General features: G+C 37.7%; 1 protein-coding gene across 3 annotated transcripts in view; it reads right to left on the reverse strand.

Moving 5' to 3' along the window:
- Nucleotides 1-2,186: 2,186 nt before the first annotated feature.
- Nucleotides 2,187-22,682, reverse strand: part of sipa1l3 (signal-induced proliferation-associated 1 like 3) — a 129,972-nt gene continuing 109,476 nt past the window's right edge. For all 3 annotated transcript variants that reach the window (XM_016237011.1, XM_016237008.1, XM_016237010.1), the window contains 12 exons: nt 15,034-15,270; nt 14,753-14,929; nt 11,352-11,473; nt 9,808-9,920; nt 9,281-9,723; nt 7,034-7,240; nt 6,757-6,919; nt 6,477-6,669; nt 6,246-6,395; nt 5,205-5,331; nt 4,887-4,968; nt 2,187-4,182 (listed from right to left, as the gene is read on the reverse strand). In XM_016237011.1, coding sequence (XP_016092497.1) covers nt 4,036-4,182; nt 4,887-4,968; nt 5,205-5,331; nt 6,246-6,395; nt 6,477-6,669; nt 6,757-6,919; nt 7,034-7,240; nt 9,281-9,723; nt 9,808-9,920; nt 11,352-11,473; nt 14,753-14,929; nt 15,034-15,270 — 2,161 coding nt within the window. In that variant the 3' untranslated portion in view covers nt 2,187-4,035. The remainder of the gene's footprint in view (nt 4,183-4,886; nt 4,969-5,204; nt 5,332-6,245; nt 6,396-6,476; nt 6,670-6,756; nt 6,920-7,033; nt 7,241-9,280; nt 9,724-9,807; nt 9,921-11,351; nt 11,474-14,752; nt 14,930-15,033; nt 15,271-22,682) is intronic.

A 22,682-nucleotide genomic window follows, 5' to 3' on the forward strand; every position in this document is an offset into this window, starting at 1 on the left:
TTGTTTAGAACACAGTGTTTAAACAAAAATGAAAAAAAGTCTATGTAATAATCAGGGTTGCCAAACCTTTATACTGCTTTTTTTTTTTAGATCCCTTGGAAGGCCGACCCCCTAGAATGCAATTTTGATAGCCATTTTCTCCCGAAATGCACTGGGCTAGTTTTGAGTACCAGTTGATCTGGTTTTGTTACACGGACCTGGCAACCCTGGTAATGATCCTAGCATTAAAAGCTTCATACATGCACAACAATGAATTTGTCTCTCATTCATAAATAAGTAAAGATAATCATTTATGGGAAATAATTACATTTGTATGGGTTTACATATGCATTATATATATTTAATTATTAATATTGTCATCAATACACCAACATGTAAAGCATATATATTTTGAAATAATTGTTTCTAAATTTTGACTGATTTTCCCACCTTATATTAGGGATGCCTTCTATGTATCGTGCTATACGCATTTATGACCAGCAGAGGGAGCAAGTAATAAGTCAACCCGACAACCTTCCAGTGGGAGGCGCTGTTGTTCTCTGCGGGGCAGCAGAGGCTCGGCATGGAAGCGTTCCATCCGTTTATGTCAAAGCCTTCAACAATTAACATCAAACTCATTTCAGTTATAACTTTACATAAACGTTAAATGATCTCTTGGGTCAAAACTGACAAGTTTTGCCAGTTAAGAACACTTTTGCATCAGTGAGACAACGAGTTCTCAATGAAGATGGCCTAACTTTTCGCCCAAACACCACCACAGTGTGTTTACGTCCATAAAACTATTCATCTGGTTTTCAAGACAAATTCAAACTGCATTTTGCAATGTTTCCTGCAGCAGCGCAAGAATTAAACAGGGTACACAGAAAAAAAATACCAGTTACACAACTAATGAGCATCATTTATATAGAATTGGTGCCATTGCTATGGTTTTAGGTGTTAAAGGAATATTTCACCCAAAAGTGAAAATCCTGTCATCATTTACGAAATCAATCAGTTGCTGGTCCCCAGTGAACTACTTAGTATGGAAATAAAATTCTGAGAGTCAATGGGAGAATGAGAAAATATCTTCTTTTGTGCTCATCAGAAGGGAGAAACTCATACAGGTTTGGAATAACTTGAGGGAGACAGAATTTTCATTTTAGAGTTTTTTTTTGCAAGTTTTGTTTCAATAAATGAACTTTTTAGACTTGTATTCCTCATAAAGTGAACCCGTCAAGGATACAGACTTTAACAACACAACGTGTAAATTACTAACGAGCCGGCATTTGTACATCTTTGCTCTTCCAGTGTAGCATATTAGTCAAATACAATAATGGTCAAGAATGTTATCATTATGAAATATTTTAATATATTTTTTATAAAATAATGAAAACATAATTTACACATCTTAAATGTACACTCATTGATACAACATCCCCAAAAGAAACTGAATGATTAATCAGTTATCAATAGTTAATCGAGGCATTAGAGCCACCGTTTCATGCATGAAGTTAACAGAAACAGAGACAAAAAGATGAATTACAATAAAGTTTCTTAAAAAAAAGATAAGTAATAAAAGCGTAAAATCAGCTTTGTACAAAAGATCATGAATCAAACAAAATATAAAGGACAAAAAACTCAGTACCCTCCAATAATGTTACCAAATCTTGTAATTTTCACCTTGAATTTGACATTCTGTATTAAAAAAAAAAAAAAACAAGAAGAAAAGAATCTAAATAAATAGTCAAAATATTACACATAAAAATAAACCTTCAAATATTACAGCTGGACTATATAAATTGCCATGATTTAAGAATGCGCAACACAGATGCACATAGATGTTCTCACAAGTATATTACTCATATTTACCTTTTAAAAATAAAAAAAGAACTTATTAAAAACACCTCCACCCAACTAATCAAACAAACATACAAACAAACAGAAATCATAAGACAATCCATGGTGTAGATATGACACCCAGTAACCCAGAACTGAGTGAGTCTGAAAAACCTCCCACTTCATTGACAGAAACACACACAGTGGGTCAAGTTCTTGTAGTCACAGCAATGAGATGAGAATCTGATAAAACTGTAAAAATGGATCTAAAACAGTGGGGCAAATGAGCTTATCATTCTGATCATTTGATTTCGCAAGTCCAGAGTGATGATGTTTAAATGAAAGCTCCAACATGTATACAGACTTCTACCTAAAGGTATAGTCCACCCAAAATCTCATTCTCATGTTGTTCCAAACCTGTATGACTTGCTTTCATCTGTGGATCTTGAACAAACACAATGGAAGTCAATGGGAACCAAAACTCTTCAGTTCTTCAGAATAACGTCTTTCATGTTCCATAGAAGGAATAAAGTCATATAGGTTTGAACAACATGAGGGTGAGTAAATGAAAGAATTTTCATTTTTGGTTGGACTATTCCCCTAGTGGGGAGAACATGTAACATGTTAGATATCAGCAGTTATAAAATCACTGTATGTAGAGTCACACTACTAAACAGCTGCAATGAATGATGTCAGGTCTTATTTGTATCTCTCACCCCATAAATAAAGAAAAACCTTTGCATTTTACAATGCTATTTACTGTCCTAAGCATGTATATAGTTGTTTTTGTGTGTCTGAGTAAAGCAGACACATTCTATTTTCACTTATATTAGCTCTGAAACCGACTGTTGCAGTGCTTTTGTTTTGACGTGGATAAATAGGTCAGAGACGAATAGATCAGGTCATCGAGAGGGCAGCTTACGGGTCCTGAGAGAGGAGGAGATCTTTTTTCCAGTCGCATCAGGTTAAAGGGATGGAGAGAGCTGATATGAGTGGTAAATTACAACACATCACTGGTCACAGCTGACCACTTTAAGGCAGACATGTACAGAGTAACATGGGGTACATGATAAACCATATTCGATCCAGCCTGACTGTTATTCCAGTTAGCGCGCTTAACTGAGTACAGCGTGGCTCGTCTTAGTATGTAAACACCATGATCTGTCTAGAAGTTGAAAACAGCTATCTATTGCCAACAGTCGTTTCACCTGATAAACCTGAACTAAATACAAATAGAAAAATAGAGTCTGTATGGAACACAGCTGACTAGGGTTTCTTAGTGTCGGCTTTGCATATACCTATACATATACAGTGTCGAAATCCGAGTTTACACACAGTGCTATGCCAAAACCATACATAAGAGAGCAAGTGGCATTTCCTGTCACATGACGCTGTCACTTAAAGACTGAGCGATGTCCATGCACAGAGGAAACGATCAAAGACTTGGGTGTAACATCACAGTTTTAGTAGTGCTTGCTATCACTGGTCAGAAAGCAGCAGCAGTGAAGATCTACAGAGCCATTATTGCAGAGTTTCAGTCACTACAGGGAGTCTGTTGGATGATAAATCAGCTGAGATGAGGATGGTTTGAACTATAAATATGAACACAATGTACCTGCACATGAGATGTGCGATGTAGAATTATAATTTACAGTGACATGTTATCTGCGAGTCATTCCTTTTTCTTCACAATTACAGTACCGTGATTTCTCTCAACGTTTTGGGAAAGGTAGGGTCTCTCATGTGGCTCTGGTGTCGATTTTCTGTTGCTTTTTTTTGGCTGTTGAGCTGACTGTGCAGTAAATAGGCCTCTCTGATGTTCAGCGTCTCGCAGTTTTACTGGCTCAAGCTTAGTGTCGACTCGTCGAGTACAAAAATAAATCTACACTGAGAAAATAGTTCCGAAAGTAGTTCGATCAGATGAGGAGCTCGCTCGTTTCAAGGTAGGAATCGTGTGTTTGTTTGTTTAAAAATAGACATTTGTACTTCTGTACCGGCTTTAAGTTAAAGATTTGAAGTCTCAAATCATCAGGCAGATTTCGGTTTCCTTCCGTCACACTTTCGTAAAGCTCACAGTTTTGGAGTGTGGTGAGGATCTAGATGAGGGCGAGCGGGACAGTGGATGTACTGGACAATAAGAGACTGTGAAGTAAATTAGCTGTTGGCACTGAACGTGCCATATTAGGCAAATCTCATCTTCTCTCAAATGAAAGGGGACAGTCATTTCCTCTCGGGTATGGTAGAGGATAAGAGTTTGCTGAACTTGCGGAGCTGTTCACTGGCTGAGTGCGATTCCTCCTGCAGACGCTGGTTGTTCTGCCTCAGATTAGCCATCTCTGCTAATAACGTGGACTTGTCCTGTTTCTCCTGAGAGGATGGGACAGGAAGGAACAGAGGAGAGGAAGAGAGAAACATAATTACGAGGATGTCACCAAAAATGGCCACATTACTATAAAATCAACTTTTATTTTCTTTCACTTTGAATTTCTAAAGAGAACTGTACAGAACTGTATTTTATTGGCCAGGGTGAACTGCACAAATAATGCGCAGACTTTAAATAAAGACTGAAACAGTTGTCAGAAGCTGAATGGCGGTGGCGTTGAAGTCATGTGACCATGGTGTAGGTCGTTTATAGCTTAACTTTGGCTTTTTACATCTGCTGATTGTATTTAAGCTTCAAAATTTGTAAAAGTTGTGTTCATTTGCGAAGGAATCATAAACCTTTGTTTGTCATGGTTTATTTTCTGCAACCCAAAAGCCAATGGAGAAATGCTATTGGCTTTTTGTTGAGGGAACCAGCGTTATGCATAAAAACACATCATCCCTGCAGCTCTATTGATATGCTTCATGACATGGTGGAAAGTGAACACTATCAGATCGGTTCTTGAATAAAATATACATTTGACAAATGTGTCATATTTCAACTTTAAATAACTTCATTTCAACTTGAATTCACATTTTCAAGCAACTGACTACTTTATGTGCTTGAATACTCAGCAACAAAATTACTCAAAATACCCGTCCCTAGTGAACCTGTCCTGCACTGGTCAGGCTCCTTCAATGTAACTCACTTTTTCCAGATCATTGTTCAGCTGTTTCAGCATGACTTCCAGATGATATAGACGGCCAGACAGGTCATTGGGAACCTCTTCACTGCAACACACAAAATAAAAACAAGTTAATACCAGTATACTTGCATATAAATTCTTATTCCAAATATTTAAATACTTAATCCATTATTGAAGGAATGAGTTGATTTGAGGTTAAGCAAACTTCATGCAGACTTGCAGAGCTAACATTGTGCCCTAACTACTGTTAAACCCTACACTGCAGAGAACTCAGAGGAAGAGCAAGTATATACAGTACAGGTGTATGTTTGTCTGTCTTACCTGCTGAAAGTAGGAGTGGTGCGGGGAGTCTGTGGCGTGTGGAAATGCACCGGGCTGATGACGGGTCTCAACTCATTGCCGCCCGCGTGAGACTCAGACAATGAAAATAAAGAAACAGCTCTTTGCACTGTAAATAAAAAACCCAACACAGATTCAGTCATTTAGATTACAATGAGTTTCTCTTTTAAGTCTTTTTTTTATACTGCATGGGATTGTTGCAAGAACAAAACAAACTTAATGGTAAAGTCTGTAAACCACGAAGAGCCACTCTTCAGTGGCTTACTTGTAGTCAGTGCATACTAAGTTGGGTTAAGAGAAAGTACATTGAAAATGACATCATCTTTATATGGAAGGCCATTTCTGCCACATAAGAAAAAAATCATACTTTGGTAAATCATAATTAGGACCAAAAAGTTGATAATTATGAGACAAAAAGTTGCAATTATGAGATGAGATTTAAAATGTCGAAATTATGAGATAAAAAGACCAAATTATGAGATAAAGTCGAAATGAGAAAAATAAATAATTACATAAAATGTTGAAATCAGATTAAAAGTTGACATTGAGATAAAACGTCTGAATTATGATATAAAATGTCAAAACTGAGATATAGTCATAAAGACATAAGTAGTAGTAGTTCATTATTTTATTGCCATCTCACAAAATAAACACAAATACAGTAAATAAAACGATACGGTAAGATTTTTTAAATTAACATATGATAAAAAAATCTAAAATCTTTTTAGGTAAAATCCTACTAAACAAGTCCCTGAGTGAGTGTACTTAATTAAGAAAATTTGCATTAAAGCTGGAAAAGTCCAATAAAATATGTCGAAATTAAGAAATAAAAAGGTCCTAATTATGAAATAAGTCACGATGATGGAAAAAAAGGTAATAATCAACTACTTTTACACATTTTTTTTTGTTTGTACTTTTTATGTAATAATTATGATTAACCAAAACATAAAATGGGCTTCCATAACTTAAAGTATCTTAGTCTGACTTCAGAATCAGACATGTCAGACAAACACAGCCTGATACCTTCATATGCTTTGGCCGCACTGACGAGGCTGGACCACTCTAGACCACAGGCAGTGTCAGGAAGGGGCATGAGTCCAGGGTCCAGTCTTCTGAGAGGTGGAACCTTATCCCTCACCTCAGTCAGAGATAATTCTGATGCAGACAATGGTACTGGAAAAAAACAAAAAATTTACAGTTTACCCCAAAGAGTAAAAACATACCAGCTGACTATGACCAGCAAATGACACCTACCTTTCTTACTAGGCACGAGGGCTCCATGATTGGTGTTGTGTCCGTGGCGTCGAGTAGGCAGCGTGCAGGTGAAGAGAAGGTCACTGGGCGGCACTTGTCCTTCAAAAAGAGGCGTGCTTGCATAACTAGAATCTCTCCGTCCACTGCACAGACTCTCATCTGAGAAAGTACGTTGCAGGGTCCGATGAGGAGACTGTAGAGAAGCACAAACACACATTGAACAAATGAGTTTGATTGATTGTCTTGTTGTATTTTTTGTCTTTTTCTAGTGTTTGTTTACCCCATCCCGTGATGGTGTCTCTGTAGGGTTGTCCATGATGATGAGCTTTTTCAAGTCGTCCTCAATGGTGCTCTTGTGAGATCTGCGTGGTGAGCGCAGGTCCCTCAGAGAGGCACGTAACCGGGGCTGTCCGAACACGTTCTTACTGTTCATATCCAGCTGCCTGAAAGCACACACAATAATAATCAGGACCAAGATTTAAATATGTAGTGCATCTATTTCATAATCCATCAGCCTTCTCATAAACATGAAATATACACTTCACAAACACACATACTTGCAGCTGTTGCTGTCAGTGGAGGTGGTGCTGGTTGCTGTGCTGTTCTCCTCCTGTTGCCATGCACTCTTGGTTTTACTAAAGGACTTGGGGACGGAGCTTGACAGCTGGGCGGAGCCTGACATGGGTGTGACTGTTGAAGATCTGAAAGGCCGGGGTTTATCAGCCACAGCAGGGGTCTTGTACCCTTGAGGGGTATAGCAGGACCTAAATCCCAGAAACAAAAATACATACAATTCAGATGTTGGTAGGTCAGGATTATTTACACTGAAAATCACATTTATAACACGCTATAACTGCAGGCATAATCTATTATTGCCCATCACTGCCGTTTGTGCACATATGTTTGTCAGTCACACCTGAATTATCCCATATGCGTGTTGTGCTCCACTATGTCTATAAAGGTACATTAGCATTCAAAAGTTTTTACTGTAGTACTTCACCTTTAACTCATTTTATACAACAGTTCTTTCTGGTCCTCGAATCTGATTGGCTGAGAGCCTTTTCTAGCCGTGTGATATTCTAGTGATAACAGAACTCCACTTGCAGCATTTCTCACAGCGAGCATCATGGCAAACGGTCAAATCCATTTAAATTATATAAATATGGTTTTGTGTCACGGAATATAGTTTTTTTTAGGCGAGAATGTAGTTATTAATAATGAAGTTTGTTAATAAAGATAACGTCTACTTTAAATTTGTTTAGATGATTTTGGAAATGTGAGCTCCAGGGTGTCAGCGGCCGTTCAGCGCTCATGAATCCGCCGAGAGCAGCCTTACCTCAGCCAGTTTTTTGGGAATTTGCAGCTGGCTCAGATGTCTCTTAGACATTAGATATTATTCGTTTTTATTAGGGCTGGGTAAAAAAATCGAATGCGATCAAAATCACGTTCAAAATCGGCAATGAATCGCCTGCGATTTTGAACGCGATTTTGTGTAGCTTGTCAGTGAACTACGGCTCTGTGTAGTAAATGCCGCTCCATCTGAAAGCACGTGCTGGAGATTTACTACTAATCTGACCTTTACTGCTTTACTGACCAGATGCGCATGAAAATCGCATTAGATTTTTTGCACAGCCCTAGTTTTATTTATTCGTAAACACAGTATCACACTCATAGCTGTGCGATATGGCTGTACATCAGCACGCTGTGATTACCTACGGCCAAATCACAGCCGTGCTGATAAACAGCCACATCGCACTGCTACTCGTGTGATATAGCTCATTTATTTCAGTTAGTTTACACTTTTCGTTAAAGTTTTTAATTATCCCTTATATGTATTGTGCTTTGCTATGTTAATCGAGGTACACATTCAAAAGTTTGGGATCAGAAAGATGTTTTTAAAAGTCTCTAATGACATTAGATATTATTATTATATTATATCTGTGTAGTAAATGCCGCTCCATCTGAAAGCACGTGCTGGAGATTTACTATTAATCTGACCTTTACTGCTTTACTGACCAGATGCGCATGAAAATCGCATTAGATTTTTTGCACAGCCCTAGTTTTATTTATTCGTAAACACAGTATCACACTCATAGCTGTGCGATATGGCTGTACATCAGCACGCTGTGATTACCTACGGCCAAATCACAGCCGTGCTGATAAACAGCCACATCGCACTGCTACTCGTGTGATATAGCTCATTTATTTCAGTTAGTTTACACTTTTCGTTAAAGTTTTTAATTATCCCTTATATGTATTGTGCTTTGCTATGTTAATCGAGGTACACATTCAAAAGTTTGGGATCAGAAAGATGTTTTTAAAAGTCTCTAATGTTCACCAAGGCTGCATTCATTTGGTCAAAAAATACAGTAAAACCAGTAATATTGTGAAATATTATTACAGTTTAAAGAACTGTTTTTTTAACTGTTATTTTTTTCCTGTGAAGATAAAGCTGAATTGTCTGCATCATTACTCCAATCATCAGTGTCACATGATCCTTCAGAAATCATTCTAATATGCTGAATTGGTGCTCAATAAATATTTCTTATTAATATCAGTATTAAAAATGTTTTGTGTAAACTATAATACATTTTTTTAAATTCTTTGATTAATAGAAAGTTCAAAAGAACAGCATTTATTTCAAATAGGAATATTTTGTAACATTATAAATGCATTTACTGTCACTTTTAATTGATTTAATGCATTGTCGCTAAATAAAAGTATTAATTTCTTAAGAAAAAAAAAAACTTACTGACCCCAAACTTTTGAACAGTAGTGTATACATTTCAGAATAAATACAATACCTTGGTTTGAAGTTGTCGACGTTGGCTGATCCAGGAGGGGGGAATGTGCGGGTGCGATAGTTCTTGCTTTGATTTGCAAATGCAATGACGGGTGAAGACTCCCTGCGACGATCCTCTCCTCCCGCCCTCCCTCCTGCTCCGGACAGCTCCTGCAAGCCGCTGTAGGTAGCAGAACCATGCAAAGGTTTATGGGGGGTTCCTGCAAGGCTGCGGCTAGGTTTGGCTCCTTTAGTGTTGGGACTTGGCGTGTAGAGAGATGCATCGATGCCACTGTCACTGGAGCCTCCCTTGCCCATAGGGTCAGGGTCTGGGTCTGAGGGGTCACTCAGGGCACCGGAAACCACACCTCCCACGCTGTCAAACCAGCGCTCGTCGCTGTGACTGCTGGAAGCATTACTGGAGAGCGTGTTACTGCTGGAGTGACTGGAATAGTGTGCCTCACCCTGAGAGACAGCAGGAGGAAGAGTGATCTGTACACAAGGGCCAAATGAAACAACTTCCTGGTTGCCCCGATGACGACTTTTTACCTTAGAGTGGCGGTTTGGAGAGTCCTTCCCTGCAACGTCCTGTCGAGTCTGTCTTCTCGGAGCTGAGCCCACTGACACACCTCGTGATGAAGCAGGAACATGCCACATGGGCTCTGTCCAACACAAAAGGAGTAAAGTCCAATTCACATTGACACAAAACTGTTTACACGCACCCTGAAAGTTTCAAACTAAAGCAATATTTAATCTTTTTAGAATGTTATATAAACATCTAAAGATAAATTTCATCTTGCCATAACCTAACTTTAGTATTTTACAGGAGACGGATCACTTTTGTTAAACAAATCAGTGACTCATTCAAAATGAATTGCTTCCAGTCGCTTTTTAACCTGGTTGTCAGTGTGAACAGTCCTTTTTTTTTGAGTGTGAGTTTCTCTATCAGACTCAGTATTTTTATAATATTATTTATATAATATTATAGTATTTATTGATATTTTGAATTAGCTTTTATTTTTATATTTTCAGATTTCATTTTAAGTTTCAGTAATTTTTTGCTTTGGCCATTTGTATTAGTATTTTTTAAATAGTTTTTATTTTTAAAAAACTCATGTTCCTGTGGCTCAGTGGTAGAGCATTGCGTCAGCAGCGCAACAGGTCGTGGGTTCAATTCCCAGGGAACACACATACTGGTAAAAAATGTATAGCCTGAATGCACTGTAAGTCACTTTGGATAAAAGCGTCTGCTAAATGCATAAATAATTAAATTAATTAATTAAATTTTTTATTTAGCTTTAATTTATTTTTCTGTTTTAGTTTTATTGTTGTACTTCAGCTTTAACTTCTATTTATTTCAGTTAGTGTATTTCTAGTTGGAGTTTTTCCATCTAATATTTACATTTTGTTTTATTTCAATAAAGAAAATGACTTTTAATCATTTTTGTTTTAGTAAACAATAACAAGACTCAATTAATGCCTGAATAATGACCAGTGATCACCAGTGAAACCCAATGGTTTTCGTAAAGAAGCCTATATTTACAGTGTATCCAGCAGAGGGCACTCAGTGATGGGACGGTACACAAAACACATTTACAGCAGTCATTATTTAAGGACTGGTTCTCCATAAATGTGACCCTGGAGCACAAAACCAGTCTTAAGTTGCTGGGGTATATTTGTAGCAATAACCAAAAATACATTGTATGGGTCAAAATTATCGATTTTTCTTTAATGCAAAAAATAGGATATTAAGTAAAGATCATGTTCCATGAAGATATTTTGTCAATTTCCTATCGTAAATATATCAAAACTTAATTTTTGATTAGTAATATGCATTGCTAAAAACTTCATTTGGACAACTTTAAAGGAGATTTTCTCAATATTTGGATTATTTTGCACCGTCAGATTCCAGATTTTCAAATAGTTGTATCTCGGCCAAATATTGTCCTGTCCTAACAAACCATACATCAATGGAAAGCTTATTTATTCAGCTTTCAGATGATGCATAAATCTCAATTTTGAAAAATTTACACTTATGACTGGTTTTGTGGTCCATGGTCACAAATGTCTTTGAATTATGCATGTTTGTTTACCTGACTTGTTGCGCTCCATCGTGCTTTCTTGGCTAGTGAAACCAGATGATGATTCTCCACTAGAGACATCGACTGTAACATGTGGATCAAATGGCTGGAGAGGCCGCTGGACTGACCCAAACCTACACACACAACAAATATTAACATGTTATTAAAAACATTCTTATTTAACCTATGTTAACCAGCTAAATTCTGACCACTTGGATCAGGTTGGCTGGCATTTTATTGGAGAGCAGGGATTTGGAAGAACGACATGTGGTTAGAGTTAGCAAAACAGTGGAAAATGCTTACAGCAGTTTTGAAGTCCACATGAAATACTGTTCACAGATAACAAGGGATGGGATTTTAGTCATCAGAATTTATTGGATTGTGGAAAGGGTTTGTGTATGACAGGTGGTTGAAGGGGAGTGTGGACACAAAAGCCGAAAAGGAAAGTTGCCCCAGAGGCAGATAAAGACATTTGACTTTAAAGTCCCAATGAAACGAAATTACAGACAGATCTTTTGTTCTGTATTGTGATGTACGTCCAGACAACCCAAACATTTTATTTGGTACATGCACCAATGAATCAAACACATTATGAGTATTAAGAAACCAAACAGGGTCATTTTTGACACACTGCAGCAAAGTCTGCATCATTCACATGCCACATTAAATCCAAAGTCTGTTGCAACCCAAGTGTTCTGTCACTTGTCACCTTGTGGGTTTGAGTGGTGATGTACGGCTGAATCTGATGGGACTAATAATAGCACTCATTAGCACATCTCGCTGAATCACCAATCAATCACCGAGTCAGTGTGAAATGTTAACAGACTCACAGTACCCCAACAACTCTCTATAACACCCTAATGCACTTTAAACTGTAAACACATTCAGGAAAACTTTAAACACTATGTGAGCTGTAAGTTGCAACTGACTTTAATATTAAAACGTATTTCCAAGTGAAATGGAATATTGCATTATAATCTCTAGGGCTGTCAAAATGGCTGAAAAACTAAATTCGAATTTTGTACTTAAATATTATCAAATTTCGAATTATATTCGCGGTCATGCAGGTCACATGCACACTTCACAAGATCTCACAACTGGATTCGACTAAGTTTGCAAGGTTTGTGAAATTAAATGTTCATTAGCCATTCAAAGATTTGATTAAATGATGTAAATGCGTATTTGCTGAATGCTGAAGGCAAACGAGAAAGTATTATAATGTTTGCCTTTCTATTACTAATAATATAAAAGCAATCGTTATAATACGTTTTGTATACATTTTAATTCCTTTGTTTAACAGTTCTATCGATTATTAGACAGACTTCTATCCGTATTAGACAGAACTGTTAATGACGACAGCGAACAAGTGGGAGAATGTGAGCACTGTGTGCTCAGGCGCTGCCGCTCTCAGCGCCATCAAAATAAAAGTCAGTCGCGCCGTCAAAATAAAAGCCTCGAACGCATCGGCCAAACAGAAAAACTTATCGGCCGATGCCGATATTTGAAAAATGGCAAATATCGGCCGATATATCGGTTGCCCACTAATTTCAGTTAAGGTGAAGAAAAGATTTTGGCTTCTCTCCTGAGGCCACAAGAGGGCGCATCAAGCAAAATATAATGCACGTTTATTCAAAGCATAAGATAACATGACTATCTGTGAAAAAAAGTGCATAATGTTTATAAATTACAATTATAATTAAGTTGCTTAAACAACTATAAACAAAACAGCATCATGTATGTATGCATAGTTTAATACAAAGGGCCTAAAGCCAATCACAAAGAGTAAATTTTTCATTTAAAAACATGAGATGCAGTGGGATGGGGAAAAACCCCCGCCATAAAGTCTCGAGATATGTTTTTTCAAAGTTGAACTTACATTCATTTTACATGGCTTTCTAAACATGCGGCTCTTTTGTGCGACAGTGATAGATGTCCCTCTAGAAAATGCGATAAATATGCATTCTGTGTGAACGGCTTGGTTTCGGTTTTGACGTAAACAAGATCCGCATTGATGTTCTCTTTTCCTGCAATATTTGTAATTAACAATGCAGCAGCGCCGCATCCAGTGGCTTCAACAGGATAGGCTAACAAAAACATTAAAATGCAATGACACTTACATCGTCATCTCATCTCGTGCGTCACTGATAAAGCAGCCTTCTTAACACACACCTAAAATTCGAATGCAACGTTTTTGCATTCGAATGTGGATTTTTATTTTAAATTCGACGAATATTAGAAATTCACATTTTTTTGGACAGTCCTAATAATCTCTAGCTCACAGAAAGCTGAAGTTTGGAAAAGAAGGGTTAAGGATGCTCTGCCTCAGGCCGTTAAACTGATGTCAGCAGAAATGAATGCTATTCCAGAAGGGAAGCAAATTTTCAAGTGTTGACTAAATATTATGAAGACAATTTAGTTCTGTAGATTAACTTTTCTTGCACAGATTAAAAGTTCACCATATCGCTAGTAATGTGTGCTAACAAAGTAAACCGGGTCCATTTCGATTTTATGCAGATTTTAAAATATGGTTCAGAATCAATTATCTTGCTAATAAAGTTCTTTGTGAGCTCTATAAATATTTAAGGTGTTTGTCATGGGGATGGTGTTTGGAGGGGACAAGCCCTAATTTAGATGCAGAACAACGGGATATGCTAATCAATGACCTACTTTTTTAAATTACATTAAATATAAATGCATGTGACTAGGAAAAGCAGAAAAATACAGAGTCAGTCAACACGATTTTTTTTTCTTGTTCCTAGTCTTATTGTGAAACATTCAGTGTACGTTAACTTAAAAAAACCCCAAACATTCAAGTTCCTCTGGTTGAACAGGGCAGTTAACCATCAAGGATACAATAGTGCACTATGAAAGTCTGTACATGCCATGACCTCTGCATTATACACATATACAATCACACACAAACACACAATAGGCTTGTGAATCAACAGCAGTTTAGGTCTAGCTGATACATGCCGCAACCACAGCCTCTCATTTACCATCAGACACACCCACCGATGACGGTAAACAGTGCCTGAAGATGTTCATTTCTATCCTCACTATCATTTATTGTTTCTGCTCTGTATCACTTTCCCAACAGTTATGGGAAAGATATTGAATATTTACACAATATGAAAGCAATACAGATATTTCAATAATGTCTCAGATAGCAAACTGTGTTGGGAAGTTAATTTGACACCCTGACAGGATTTATTAGGCAATAATCTGAGTGTATATCTCTATATTGTCAAAATGCTTAAAAATATCAGCCCTAGTTGCCGATGAATGGCCCATCTATGAATTTTAGTGTGTGAATCTCTCAGAATTCTCATATGCTGAACTAAAACAACTGACAAGTCAGATGATAGTGTTGTAAGGTACTGATGGCAAAAGCTTCAAAAAACAAAACAACTGACCCGTCTCGAGTGGGTTTATAGTGGACAAAGGGTCCGCTGAGTCCCGGCACCCCCAGTGCGCTGGAGCTGAACCCAGAGCCTGGACTGGAGAAACTAGCCGAAGGGTTTCTGTACTGCATCCCTCTGTCCCCGGCAAGAGGAGACACACTGTAATGGTTCTCTGGGTAACTGACAGGCCTGTGGGAGGAGACGGAAATAGCTAGTGAGAAGAAAACAAAGCCAACAGATCCGGCCAATAGTTGGTTTCTTTAAGATTTTAACTATATGCTGAAATGTCTCACCTTTTAGCAGAGATGTGTTGGGGCTCTCTGTATGGAATGGGGACCAGGGCTTTGTGTGTACGGCTGGGGACTGGTGGGGGTCCGCTGGGGGTCCAGCGCTGAGCAGAGCTGTGTGTACCAGGTGGGCTGTCCCAGCGCCATACTGGGGTTCGCTGCCCAACACGATACCCTGCAGCCACTGGCTCCGCTTCTCCCTTCTGCTCCATCATCTTCATCTCGTACTCCTCCGTACAGCCCCTACAAACACACAGTCATAAATTATTCATATTTAAATATGTAAATAACCAAGGACTCTAAAACTGTCATCAGTTCATCACTTCATACCTCATAACAATATATAATTTATACACTACAGTCCAACAGTTTGGTCGGTAAAAATGTCTTTTAAAATCTTTTAAAGTCTCTTTAAAATTGCCCCAATGCTGCATTTATATTTGATCAAAAAATACAGTAAAAACAGTAACGTTATGAAATATTACAATTTAAAATAGCTGTTTTCGACTTTAACATGTTTTAAAATTACTCCAGTCTTCAGTGTCACACAGTTTATTATTTTTGTGGAAACTGATGCATTTTGTCAGGATTCCAATGAATAGAAACAGCAATATGAAATAGAAATCTTTCTTACATAATAAATGTCAATTCTGATCAATTCCATACATCCTAAATAAACGTATTAATTACTTAAAAATCTCACTGAATCAAAACTTTTGAACAGTAGATAAAATAAACATATTAAAATATACCACAGTGATCATAATTGCAGCCTCTGAAAATGCCACGCCTTTATTTTATTTGCATTTCCACACTGGTTTATTATAGTTTATATTTTAGATAAACCACCCGTAAGTAATTTTTGTGGCTGCCTGTCTGGTCATTTAGCATGTAAGTCTCATCCTGTCTAAACAAGCGGATCTCAGTCAGAATAAGCTAAAATGGGAGCAGACGGCTTATCTCAAGTCAAAGGACTGGCTATGTGAGATAAGGTTGATTATGACTGCTTTAAAGCCTATGTGCCAAAAACTCTTCTTCCTGGGTTAAAGGTTACAGATTTTAAGGGATGTTTCAAAAGACTAGTTCTGCAGTAATTTGAGTGTGTACTTGAGCACAGCGAGTCTGGTTCACTGGCAGATTAGTCCCAAATCCCTGTTGACCAGTACACTAACCCCTACTGAATGCCAAACAGCATGAGGATGAAACACTCTCATCAGCGCCAGAATCCCTCTGAGTCTCTCTGCTTTCTGATGATGATGGGAAACTGAAACCCACTCTGTGTCGGAAGCCACCCCCTCTCCCCCCTCCTCCACCGTCAGCACTTTCACACAAGGACTCAAGTCAAGGTAACTGTCCTTTGATTTGACTTTCTTCTAAACAACAGCTTTATCAATCTCATCTACTACTATTCAGTTTGTCAGCAGAGAGGGTCAGTACCTTTCCTGACAAAATCATTAAAAACTTACAGTACTGTTTAGAAAAGTTTAGGATCAGTTCTTTTATTTAGCAAAGATGCGTTAAATTAATCAAAAGTGACAAAGACATCTATAAAAATGTTTTTTTTTAATACTGTCTATTCATCAAAGAATCTACAAAAAAATGTGTATCTGTTTCTACACACACAAAAAAAAACTAACATTGATAACAATAAGAAATTATTAATTCATTACAATAGAATGATTTCTGAAGAATCATGTGACAGAAGGCTAGAGTAATGTCATCACAGGAATACATTACATTTTAAAATACACAACAATAGAAACAGTCATTTTAAATTGTTACAATATTTCACTATATTACTGATTTTTGATCAAATAAATGCATCCTTGGTGAGGATAAGAGACTTTATAATAGGGCTGCACAATTAATCAAATTTCTAATGGATGGATGCCACAATTACGTAATCGTTCAAAGCGGCAATTAATCGTTCAAAGTCCACTTATGTTATTCAGCGTGCTTAAGATGTTTTTTTCTTTCTACATGTTATCTTAAGGGTTTTTTCATTGTTTTAGTTTTAGTTTAACATTATACCATTCATATTTTTACTTTTTTATAATTTAAAGAAGAAACCAATCCGATGTATAGTTGACATTTGAGGCTTAATACTATGGAAAAGCACTAAAAAAAGCTTAAGATATTTTTTTTCTTTCTACGTGGTTTTTCCATTGTTTTAGTTTTAGTATAACATTTAGAATACCATTCATATTTTTACTTTTTTTATAATTTAAAGAAGAAACCAATCCGATGTATAGTTGACATTTGAGGCTTAATACTATGGAAAAGCACTAAAAAAAATTTCAGTTAGAGTGTTTTCAGCTTGTTAATTTTCATATAAAAATACGGCATGCAGTTGCATCAAACAATGGTATAAACATAATTCAATGTAAATTGTGATAATCGTAATTAATAATCGCAATTACAATTTCAAGGAAATATTAATGGCAAATATGATTTTTGTCATAATCTTGCAGCCCTACTTTATAAACATCGAAAAATCTTACCAGTAGCATATGGTTACAAGCCCAGGAATTCTATTAAAGCACTGTATCCTGTCTATCCTACCAATTTCAGCCACTAGCAAAAATAACCAACAATTCTCCACAATTCACCTGATATTCCAACCCTTAATCTAGTAGCACCTTCTGCCCCTTGACATCTATATTTCATACATCTTCATCTTTATTGTATGCTGCTACCCATTATTATCCCCCATCCACAGGGAGGGAGAAAAAGACAGACAAACCGAGAGTCAGAAAGCCAAAATGAGACAAAAGGAAGCAGGGAGGAGAGCGAGAGGAGGAGGGGAGAGTGGAAAACACATCAGACTTCACAGCGCTTCTGTCTAATACACCAAAAAACTCTCTTCTGAAGACCACAAGGGCACATAAACTAGCCCTGACTGACTACACCGTCACGCTGAGAATGTATAGAGGGCAGATAGAGACATAGAGGATGTAAACTGAATACTAACTATCAGCTCAACATGTTTATATAAACCTGCCAGCTACAAAGGTGCCCAAAATCTCTGAGACCACTAATAAAAATGACCATTTTACATTTTAATTTAACACAACATCTTTCATTACAAATTATGAGTATAGCAATGTGAATGAAAACATAAATTAACCCCTTTTGCTTTAATAACAGCAGCCAATGATCGTGTTCTGATCATTATATTGTGGTGACGAATTAAGAATTTGACTTAATTTGTTCCCATTTTGTAATTAAATCATGCCCGCATTTTAAAGTCACAATAAAAACAAAGTAGCGACAGAAGTAGTGCTTCTATCCATCCAAAATCTGAATGCGAGCATGTGGTCGATTGTTAAAAGGGGAGGGGTTTAAACGGACTAAATGATTGGACACTAAATGTCCACAATTCAGCTAAAGGGAACAAATTAATAAACAAACCTATTTTTTCCCCTTATGCTGTGTAGGGCTCTGTAACTTTAATTTATTACAGCATTTTAAATACTAAATTTTTTTTTTAATAGGACAAATCTTAATACAAATCTTGGTAACACTATTTTACAGTATCGTTGTTACACATTAGATGTACTTACTATAGTAACAACAGTAAATTTTGCCTATAAAACCCTATAACAAGTGCATGGTGTTAATTTATTTACAGTGTGTCTCCTTTTTATATTGATAGACATTTTCAAACAATTATCAGCCTTTGCTGTTTTTTTTAAAGATGTTAAAGACATAATAAGACATAATTTTTCAGCACAAATAAATGCTTCTTAATCAAAGAGACTGAAGCCATGCTTGGACAAAGGCTAGAAAAAGCCCGAGCGTGAAATACAAGAGCACAGCCTCATGTTGCTGCACTGAAAATCTTCCTCTTCATCACTAAAAGAGTGCTGTCAGCTCCACCACTCCTCTTTTACTGCCATCCATCCATCCATCTATCTATCCATCCATCCAACACCTTCACCGTGTCCAAGTATCCTGTGTAATTCATTGTTGTAATACAATTGAGCTCCAGCGTTTCACATCCATCCTCTCTTTGTCTCCAAGCCCATCACTAACCTCCGAGTGTAGACCAGACTGTTGTATCGGATGTCCGCGGCAGCGCCATGAGGCTCTGACTGACAGCTGAAGTACAAATGAGCCCTGACAACCGGACACACACACACACATGCACAGATTTCTGCTCTCCACCCATCCAATGCTCTCTTTCTCTATGATAACAAGAAGAAGGAGAGAGAGGGAGGGTGAGATGGAGGGAGAAAGAGGAGGAGGGGTGTTCCTCCCACTTTGTTTCCGAGCGAGGAGGCGCTCACACATGCCTCAGCATCTACCGTCTTTATATTCTTTCCCTGCATGCCAAACACGCCGCCCGTTCCCTGTCAGCCTCACGCCGAACACATTCTTAATTAAACCCCCTTTATTTATTTATAGCCCCTTTTTCACAGATTCCAGGCTTTAGTCTCATGCAATCTGCTCCCCTGGCACTCCTCGACAAACAGAGGCTGGGCCGCTGAGAGGGAAAGAGATACAAACAGAGGAGGGAAAACGAAAGAGATAGAATGACAGAAAGACAAGCATGTCGAAGCATGCAATTAACACGCTCTTTCGTTCCACGGCACAGTGTAGGTGGGGGGTGTTGGGATGCATGTGTGCGTGAGAGAGAACATCTCAAAAGGAGTTTATTTAACCACAACGGCGAACACATGTCCCGCTAACACACAATCAAACACGCTGATGAGTAATTAGCCCCTAACAGCAGCCACTCAGGAGAAAGTTCAGAGTCATGCTATGCTAAACATGCACTATGAAATTAAATGTGCATTAAGGATTTAAATGTAAAAATGGATTTTTAAGACCAAAATATGAAGTTTAGAAGCGCCTGCAGACGTACCTTTTCGACGCAGCAAAATTGAGGCTTCACATAATCACTGTTTTCATATGTAAACTGTTCCATCCCTCTCTCCTCTCCTCTTCTTACACTCTCTTTCTATCTGTCCCTCTCTCTCTAACACTCCCACTCACTGTTCCCCCGAGAACTGAGGCGTCTGCCAACATTCTCAAAATCTGGTGAGTGCCTGTGTATGTGCGTGCGCGCGAGTGTGTGTGTGTGTTGGTGCATCAGACAAAGAGGAGGTACGAGTGAGAGAAACAAAAGCTTTTTCCCTCTTGTTTGAAGATACGTCTAGTGTTTTTTGCATCGTCTATAAAAACTGTGAAACTGAATCTTTGAATTATGTCAGAGGGGTTCCAGCCGGCGGGCATTTGCAACAAGCAGCATTAATTCTGCCACGAGGCTCGTCATTAATCTTTCCAAAACGAGAATGGGTCTCCAGAGGGGTGCAAAGTGCAAAAAAAAACAATAACAACAGCCCTGTCAGATCTGAAATGTGCTGCTGCCCAGATTTTAAGCTTAAAGTTGCTGTTTACTGTACAGAATGACTATTGCTGAATTGGGGTTCCTGCCTTCATCTGTCAGAAAATGTCTATTCTGTGAAAGTGAAAACACTGACAGGATGTTTTCTGTCTTATTCAAAGAAAAGGATTCCAGGATTGCACAGGATTTTAGCTGGGCTGGACTGTAACTGTATATCTGACTTTTATTCATTATTTTTTTAAACATCCACAAAGACGTTAATTAAGGGATTGATGCTTTCTGGATTTCTGGAACATCATAGGCACCAATACACTGAATGAAGGAAGCAGTCGACACTCTTGTCTCTAGACTATGAGACAGGCTGGAGTCCGACAGTCTTTTATGGTGTTCTCCGTTAATGATTTATCAAAGCAAAATGAATTTAATGGAGCCACAAGAACTGTCTAACATTCTGATAAAAATGTTGGGCTAATGGCTCTTTGCCCATCCTCCGCAGGAGTATTTAATTAGGGGTATTAATAAGTTCCAAGAGGTCTAATCTCTACATTTCCTTCCCAGTAAATGTCCAAACAATCATACCTTAAACTGATTCTGATGTGAATTTGTAGTATATGAAATGAAATTTCAAATTACTGCAAGAGCAATTATATGGTATTATGGCTTGCACAAATGATTTTAAAATAAACCAATTAAAATTGTTTGTCAGGGCATGTACAGGAACAGGGTATTAAAAAAGATTTATAAATGAAATACATATAAATAATGATTTGTGGTTCTGACCTGGACCATGGTTTTCTAATTGGAAACCTCTAAACCAGCAATTCTCAAAGTCTGAACTCCGGTCCGGATCCAGAGAGAATTCAATCCGGACCCGCCTCCATTTCGTATTTCAAGAGCACTAATTATATTTTCTACTAATATAAGAGATGGTCCGAAATGAAAGCGAAGGCAAGATATTTAAAGTTTTCATGCGTGACATTTTTGATCATGATGACACCAAGTGAGCGCACGACGTTTGATGTAATCGGCGACACTTCACCGCTGTGTAATATGAGTAATTTTTTTTTGTTATCACTTAGATTATGGCCATTTGACTTATAGCAGTGTCCAGTGTTTCCCATACATTGATTTATTTGTGGCGGCCCATCACAATATCAAAACTGACCACCACAAATAGATTTCCCAAAAGGCTTCTACTTGGTTGAATAAACATGTGCACTAGGGCTGCACGATTAATCGCAAGCGATATTTAACGCGCATCTTATCGGTAAAGCCGGTTCTTTAATCAGCGGTAAATCTCCATCACCTGCGTGCTTTCACATTGAGCAGCATTAACTAAACAGAGCCGTTGTTCACTGACGAGCTGTGCCAAACCACGGTCATATTCGCGCGATTTTTAGCGAAGCTCGTCAGTGAACAACGGCTCTGTTTAGTTAATGCTGCTCAATGTGAAAGCACGCAGGTGATGGAGATTTACCGCTGATTACAGAACCGGCTTTCTGACAAGATGCGCGTTAAATATCGCATGCGATTAATCGTGCAGCCCTAATGTGCACTGCACGTTTCAAAATCAAAATGCGGCGCAGGTGTTTTTATATGAATGTATCTTCGAAAAGAACCCAACAGAAAAGCTCGATTTCATTTTCATTTCGTCTTTACTGTAATGCCTGATAAAGTAGCATTTGTAAGCTCAAACAGCTATATCTCCCGCTCCAAAAGCGCCTCCTGCTGGCATAGAATGAATTGCAAGTTTTGAGCCATGTATTATTATTATTATTATGAATTAGGGTACTACTACTACTATTACTATCTTGTGCCCTGCAATAAACATTTACTCATACTCTTTTAGCAATATCAGCATCGTCTAGAGAAAAACCCATATTGGTCAACCACTTTTGTTGACACTTAAATTTAAGTTTTGCTACTTTTGCACTTGTTATTAATGTATTTTGAATACAAAAGGCACTTAATTAAAAAAAAAAAAAAGTGTTGATTTGTTATGCATGTTTATAAAAATCAATTGTCAAAAAAACCTTTTGACATTGATGAAAATTCAGATTTGGACCTTTGAATGTAGACTTTGAGAACCCCTGCTCTAAACAATGCACTGAAACTCTGTTTATCACTATTTGCATCAATACTGTATTCTTGGATCAATGTTTCCCTTATGTTGTTTCCATAATTATACTTCATAATTTATATTTATATTATGTTTGGGTTAATTGGATCCTGTTTTACATTTCATGTTATGGCTGATAACTGATAAACAGCAGATTTAAAGGGATAGCCCCCCGAAAAAAAGAAT

Source organism: Sinocyclocheilus grahami, unplaced genomic scaffold (assembly GCF_001515645.1).
Source record: "Sinocyclocheilus grahami isolate Dianchi unplaced genomic scaffold, SAMN03320097.WGS_v1.1 scaffold503.1, whole genome shotgun sequence".
NCBI classification, from domain to species: Eukaryota; Metazoa; Chordata; class Actinopteri; order Cypriniformes; family Cyprinidae; genus Sinocyclocheilus; species Sinocyclocheilus grahami.